General features: G+C 39.9%; 1 protein-coding gene across 1 annotated transcript in view; it reads right to left on the bottom strand.

The window, feature by feature from the left end:
- The window catches only part of LOC148188544 (uncharacterized), a 28,503-nt gene extending 21,980 nt beyond the window's left edge, over positions 1-6,523 (bottom strand). Inside the window, exon 1 of the mRNA XM_088082814.1 lies at positions 6,317-6,523. Within this exon, the coding sequence (XP_087938940.1) occupies positions 6,317-6,463 (147 nt within the window). The 5' untranslated portion in view covers positions 6,464-6,523. The remainder of the gene's footprint in view (positions 1-6,316) is intronic.
- Between the last annotated feature and the right edge of the window lie 1,013 nt (positions 6,524-7,536).

Genomic DNA, 7,536 nt, shown 5'->3' on the forward strand with positions numbered 1-7,536 from the left:
TTAAGACGCAAATCTGCGCTCCCAGTCGTGTGCCTCGATATCAGACCCACAATGAAGTGGCAGTTTACAAAAGGGCGCACGTGCGTTGAACGAAATAATCCGCCAACAGGGGCTTCATAAAAATAAAATTAGGGGAAATGTCTAACTTTAACGCACGGCATCTATACGTGCCATCCAAGTCTGTGATCTAAAAAAGATCATTTATATTTATTTTTTTCTGTCATTTTAGTGCGTAATTTAAAATATATCAGCGTTACACAAAACAAATTCCTACATTTTTTTTAACAAACTGGAGAGATAACTTGTTAACCAGCATAATGTAACTACATTTATTTTTAGGAGTTTTTCTTAACTATTGTGTTTTGAGCTGTGTTTCCAACACTAAAGCTCATTTACAATTCTTCAGTGCCAAACAAAATATTCATCCAGAATAATAAAGGAAAACATATCGCCAGAAGGCCTATAGGCTGTGCATGTTTAATATGAATGACGAACACGGTGCCCAGTTAAAATAAGACTATATATAGTGATGCATATTTTCTTTTAATTTCATTTTAAATTTTTATTAGATTTCATTTTATGTTGTTTTTATTCAACACTTGCAATGTTATATTTTTCAGTTTAACTTTATTTTTTTTCAGATAAAAAAATATATATTGCTTGTAATCTGACAGACTTGAGGCATGTGGTGTCCAATCAGCAGCAGCCTGGAGGAATATCAGAAGAAATCCAGGAGGGATGCTCTTTACGCACCAACGCTGGTGTCGCTACAGTTTAGTGGCCAAAAAAACTCTTAAAGGGGCCTCAATCATATTTTCACTTGCCGTTCATTCCCCACGATCCCGACACCCCGCCTCCCCTGCAGCACGTGCGCTCCCGATGAGAAAAAAACGGCCTGTTATTTTTAATTATTCAGTTGCTTATTTATTAAGAGTATTATTGTTGTTATTAATGTGGCTGATCACGAGACAGAGAGGGGACACAGTGTGTTAAAAGCACCAGTACATAGAAATTGAATTCTATTATTATCAGTATTGATAATAATAATAATAATAATAATAATAATAATAATAATAATAATAATAATAATAATAATAATAATAATAATAATATGCTGTAGTATAATATAATTCGGTTTAATTATATTCAGGGTTTAATTTACTTTATTTCTTACTTTTATTAATAAACAGTGAGTATTTTCTACAATGGTCTCCTTATTTCCATTTTTATTTATTTAAATATCTACTTGTACTCACTACTACTAATCATCAGCTTTGATAAATTTGGTATTTACCTACCAAAATTACATTTGTGCTCTTATTGCAATACAACTTGTTCATGTTAATTTATATTTGCTTCTATTTAATTGATAGAGTACATAAATTGGGCAATTAAAGCACATAATCACCAAAGCTCAAGTGACTCACTCAAGCAAATATTGTTACATTTTTCTTGTTTTTTTTGTTTTTTTTTAGTTTGTTGTTTTATTAAATTTATTGGAAATAGTCTGCCCGTCAACTGCACTTGCACATGGCTGCAGGTTTCTTTACACTGAGTTACCAGTCACATATAGCCCTTGCAGGAGGTGACAAAGTCTTTTACTGTCCATAAACCTACTCATGCCCCCATCATCCATTTACTGCTAATTAGGGAGCTGAGAAATTCCTTCTCTACCTGCTTGTGAAGGCTTTGGAACATTATCAAGACATCAGCAGACTTAAATGAGTCTGCGCTGGCTGGAGGAGAGCAGAGAGAGAGGGAGAGAGAGGGAGAGAGAGAGGAGGGAGGGTGAAGAGACAGTGTGGTAGAGAGAAAGTGGGGTGACACGCTGTAGCAATGCAAAGCAATGAGCAAATTAGGATTGTGTTGCGCCCATTGATCACACATCTGATTTAGACTTTGGGATAGCGTGTTGGATATTAGAATTGAACTGTGTTAGTGCCCTGTAGCCTGTGTGAAGGTTTGAAATCCCTCTGGTTCTGCTACAGATTTAGAGATGAAGGAAAGAGAACACAGGGAGGGTTGTAGAGGCCTGGACACCAAATCCTCACCCCAACAAATGCCACAACACTGTATCCACCCACTGCCGGGCTAATCCGCCATGTGTGAAGCAAGGGATGATCCTAAATGCTCATCTCAGCTTCTGGATGTTTGCCAAGATTTTTTCTTTTTTCCACTTATGAGAGAAGTCGATATCTTAATCATTTAATCACTTAAAATTGGGCATTAAAAAAGCCAAAGAATGACATTTTTCTAACTAATAACCCCATACTTATGCAGGACAAATCATGCTTGTGCAAAAAAGGGATGGAAAATAACAAAAGATGTGTTTTTTCATGCACCCATACTCATTTTTTTGCAGCATGCTTCAGTAAAATCATAATATATGACAGATGTGATAGTCTAAATGTTATACTTGGCCCCGAGAGAGAAGAGCGAGTTCTGAAAATTTAACTTAAAAAGCAACTACTGCACCTCTAGCTTCTAATATAATTTCCACGACCATAAAGCTTCTTTTAGAGCATGCAGTGCTCATCTCCAAATATCATCATCTCATCCTATAGGGACAGGGGAGCAGCGAAAAAATGCAATAAAGTGGTATACTTGAATCTGATTCAGCAATGCAGAGATGCTGTACAGATGTGCAGAAACAAGAAAAATTGGATTCTTCCCCTGGTGGAGTGATTTGAAGCTTTCCTTGTGAGGAAGAGGAGGATAGGAGGATTTTAACTGGCTGTCATGTTAATGACAGTGATTGTGTGTTTGTTTATTAGGCTCCTCTGGCTTGTCTGCGGGGTGCAGGGATCTCGTGGTTGCTACATTGTCTGGTGCCTTCATTTAGGTCCTTTTCCAGAGCTGCGGCGGTCCACCGAGACTACAGGCTGTTCTGTGTTCAAAAGCCTTGTCTGCCATCTAAATGAGGCTTTCGGGGCAAAAAAAAAGAAAAAAATTCAACAAGAAAATACCACAATGTGCTGAACATTAGCTCGCACTCGACTGGGATGTTTTGGGAATATGTTGGTTCTCCTTTTTGGATTGTTATTTTTCCCTGTGTATTCTCTAACTGCTATCTACCCACAGGGCACCAGGGTCTCTTGTTGAGGAAAAAAAGGCATGAAATTGACATTATACCCTTAAATGCAGTGCAGATTTGCAGGGAAAACACAGTAATCCACTGACAATGCTTGAAAATCAAACACATACTCCTCTCTCTCTCTCTTTAACAAGCTACAGTTTGCTCTTCAGGTTAAATCCACTCATTAATTACCAGCTTCTCTTTTCATTTATGCCAAAAAAAGAGATTTTCCTCACGTCCCTTATAAGGATACTATTGTTCTTATTGGTCAAACACTCGGGGGAGTTGCAACATTTTATACAAATCAATAGCATTCAAATAATTCATGACTGATCACATGGTGTTTTAGCTCCTTATTTGCAGTAGAAAACCGTGTTTTGTTTGGTTCCCAGAGGGCAACATGAAAGACCTGGGGAGAGGCGGGGAGAATTGGGAATGGTACTGAAGAGAGTGCACGAGGATAATAGGAGGACATTGATCATTTGGTGCACGAGAAGACAACTGAACCTGCAAGCGGAGGCTAACAAGATGTATCATTTATACATTATTTAGACGTGTCTGGGCATCTCGTGCGCATTTCGTTACATCAGGTTTGCATCATCAGCTTTGGAGGGGACGCTGCGCAGTGACCTGAAAGTGCTATTTATGTAATTGTCTAATTTTGTAGTGTTCATCCACCCAACAGAGAAGAAGAGATATCGTGCAAAAAAAAAAAAAGAAAACGAGCGGCAAAGCAGTCAGTTAGATCCTTCCATTTGTGCATTGTGGGAGGAAATAAATCCCAATTTGGGCAGTGTTAGTCAGTCACAGCTTGTAATAGAAATTAATTTTGCAAATGTGGAGATGGATCAAGTTCCCTCTTGGCAGGGGGAACCATCCCACAGACATGTTAACAACGTCTTCAGAGACCAATGAGGCCCATTTACAATAAGTGTCTGTTTTAAGTCGCTTGCTTTGTGTGTGCATGTGCGCGTCTCACCACAGCAGGCTATAAGGGGTCCCTCTGGTGTCAGCCGGAGAGCGGCCATTTGAGGCAGACTGTCTTTTATGGAGTGATGCTACACTTTCTCAATCACACAATTAAAGCTAGAGAGAGAAAACGAGAGAGAGCGACCGTCTTCTGTTCACAGTGCAGAGAGCAAGAGAGAGGGAGAAAGAGGGATAGGATCTTTTACAGAGGGTGATTTATGTTGTGGTGTTGAGAAAAGAGGAGTCCTTGATAGATGACTTCATTAGATTTAATTAACAGAACCGAAGACCCGGCACAGACAGAGGAGACGGAGGGGAGACAGGAGGGGAGAGAGTGGATTTGAGGAGTGGACTGAGGGATAAAAAAGGTGAGGAAAACTCAGAGAAAGGGTCCAAGCTGGAAAACAGAGAGGTAGAGAACAGGGAGAACAGATGAATGGAGAACAGATGCCAGAGATTAGGATGAAGATGGTGATGCATGAAGAAGAGGCTTGCTTCTATGTGTGTGATCAGATGGGAGTGCCGTCTGAAGCCACTGAGTCACCAGTAAAACCAGTTCACCCACTACATCAGGTTGCATGTGGGCCACTTTTGCAAAATGGCAGGAGGCCAGGGACCAGCCACAGCAGTCCAGTACATGTGTCTAGGATTTTAGGACATTTCTAGGATTTCAGCACATTTGTAGAATTTGTGGACAGTTCTACGATTTTAGGATGTTTCTAGGATTTTATCACATTTTTATGATTTAAGGAGGTTTGTAGAGATTTTGGTTTTAGCATGTTTATAGGATTTCAGCACATTTCTAGAATTTTATCACATTTTTTAGAATATAAGGAGGTTTGTAGAGTTTTAGCACGTTTTTAGTTTTAGCATGTTTGTAGGGTTTTAGCACATTTCTGGGGTTTTAGGACATTTCTAGAATTTTAGGTAGTTTCTAGGGTTTTAGCACCTTTCTAGGATTTGAGTATATTTTTATGATTTTTGGACGTTTCAGGGACATCTCTGGGATTTTAGCATGTTTCTAGGGTTTTAGGTCATTTCTAGGGTTTTAGGGACACATGTAGGATTGAAGGATCATTAGGGGTTTGGCTAGGGCCTCTGTTGATAAACAAGCTCTATTTTGATACTTTTTTATGCCATCTTCTATGCACTAAAATCACAAAAACAATTCCCAGTGTGAGTCACGTTATTAGAAAATGGTTGGTATCATGGCACTACATAAAGCCCCGTTTAGGAGAGGGACACATGTCCGAGTCTGCACACACTTGTACATCGAACACACCCACATGTAGCCTATATGTGGGTGAGACTGATCGGGCATGTGCCGCAGGCTGTGTCTGTTGGCTGAAGGCAGGCTTTGATGGGCCAAATCACTGCCTCTCTCCTATCAGACACATCTATCATCTCATCCCTTTGAATTTCTCATCTCTCCTTCCAAAGAGACAGAGGCCAGAGCCGCAACGACTACAGTCAAACTTGAGTCCACTTTCTGTAGACCTACTTTGACGCCTTTAGATGTGCCGTTTAGACAAGTCCAAAATATCGCCTGCCACTCTTACCTGTAAGAGTGGCAGGCATATTTTTGACTTATCATGCTGTGCTTCAGCTTTGACATTTTGGGCATCTGCTGGACATATAGACAAGCACTGCCACTGCTGCAGATTTAGGAAATACATTTTTTTAGAACAGAAAGAAGGTGAGTGTCCTAAGGGAAATCTGTTAGAGTCAGATGAAGGTGGACAAGGGAGTTTGAGATAGACAGGAATAGGATACTGCATTCTTTTAGCAGTCAAAACGCCATGTGTTGGTCTTTACAAAGCACAGAGGCAGCCATCAGTTAAAGGTCCAGTGTGGAGGATTTTAGGCTGTTGTCATGCACTGCTGGTATGTTTTCCTATAAAAAGTAATGCACCAAAATTTGTACATTTCCCACATAATGATGAGCCAGTAATTCTTGCATAACCCACAATATTTAGGAAGGATGCGATGACATGACTAATGCACTGATGAGCACAAAAAACAAAGCGGTTCTGTTAGGAAGCAAGTTGGCGCGGTCGATGGATGAAAAAAACAAAAAACAAACAGGACTTCAGGTTGAGTATGAAACGTCATTTGTGGGGCACTAATTTGTAGGATTTCATATGAATAGTTTTATGAGGATAGGTTGAGGATTTAAGGCCATCTTCTGGCAAAAAACTATATATCATATTCACAGTTATGTTTTCATTAGTTTATGATCACCTGAAAATAAGAATCGTAGTGTTTTCATACCTTAGGGCCCTGACACACCAAGGCGATGGTCGAACGTTGGTCAATATCAGGCGTTCGATGAGCATCAGTCTCCCTTGTTTTTGAGGTGGGTCCTGTAGCACTGGCCCTCATTGGCCTCTGTTGACTCATTTTTGGACGACTCAGCATGTTGGATTGGCATCAAAGAAAGCAAAGTCCATCGGTGAATGAAATCACTCTGATCAGCGGTTCAGCTCTGTGGATGAAAAGAGAAATTGAAGTGAGGAAAGTAAACAAATGACTAAAGTCAAGGAGGCATGAAATTGAAACAAACATGTTATATTAGGTAAGATAACTTTTTTTTAGCTGCTGAGCCCTTTAGCAGAAACAGGTTGAAACTGTTTGTGTTCTTGTTCGCTAATGAACGGTAAATCTAATTTGTCTTTTTAATATTGAGTTTTGTTGTTAATGTGCTAACTGGCTAACAAGCATCAAGACGATCTTCCTGTTTAGTGACTGCTGTCAGCTGCTGGTATGCAAAGTTATTTCTTCTCACACAGGCCCAGAGCGTGCATGCTAGCTGGCTGTTGGCTGTAGTTTTTGCAGTGTGTTCAAAAGCAACGTTTTGGCCAGCGACACGAGGCGACGCAACAGTTGGCCTTTGATACCCCTAGTTCTTTGATGAAAGTTTGGTGTACCTGGGCCTTGAGGGGCCTTGGTCTTATGTGTCTACATACAGAGCAGGTTGTTTTACATGGATTCCTCCATGTTGTTTCTATAGTATCCTAAAGCAGACAATTCAAATACTGACTCTAGATAGGGTCATTCATGTTTTCACGTTTTTGTGTCAGGCTTGGCACAGGGGAGAAGTTTTAGTTTAGTTACTAGATGCCACTAAATTCTAATCACTAGACCTTTAAGAGAGCATAACTAGAAATTTGTAAACAAGTCAAGAGATCATAATTTTTTCCTCTGTACAATCAGTAATTAGAACAAAAACTGACAGGCCATCATTAGTAATAGACTGCATTGTAAAAAATAATGGTATTATTGGTTATTCTCTTATGTGTTGTTTCATATGTTAGTAAAAGGGGTAGTGGTATATGCCCTCTCCAGACAGTCATTATGAGCTGCCAGTTGATAGCTCAGTGAGCTGCTGTAGGCAGGGAGCACCTGTCACTCCTCATCCATCCATCCTCGTCTGCTTTAACTCAGGCCTGATGGAAGGAAGAAGACCTTCAGAAGCAGCCTCACCAGCTGAG

The sequence above is a fragment of the Plectropomus leopardus genome, chromosome 10, assembly GCF_026936395.1.
Source record: "Plectropomus leopardus strain MGB_pleo_1.0 chromosome 10, ASM2693639v1, whole genome shotgun sequence".
Lineage (NCBI taxonomy): Eukaryota > Metazoa > Chordata > Actinopteri > Perciformes > Serranidae > Plectropomus > Plectropomus leopardus.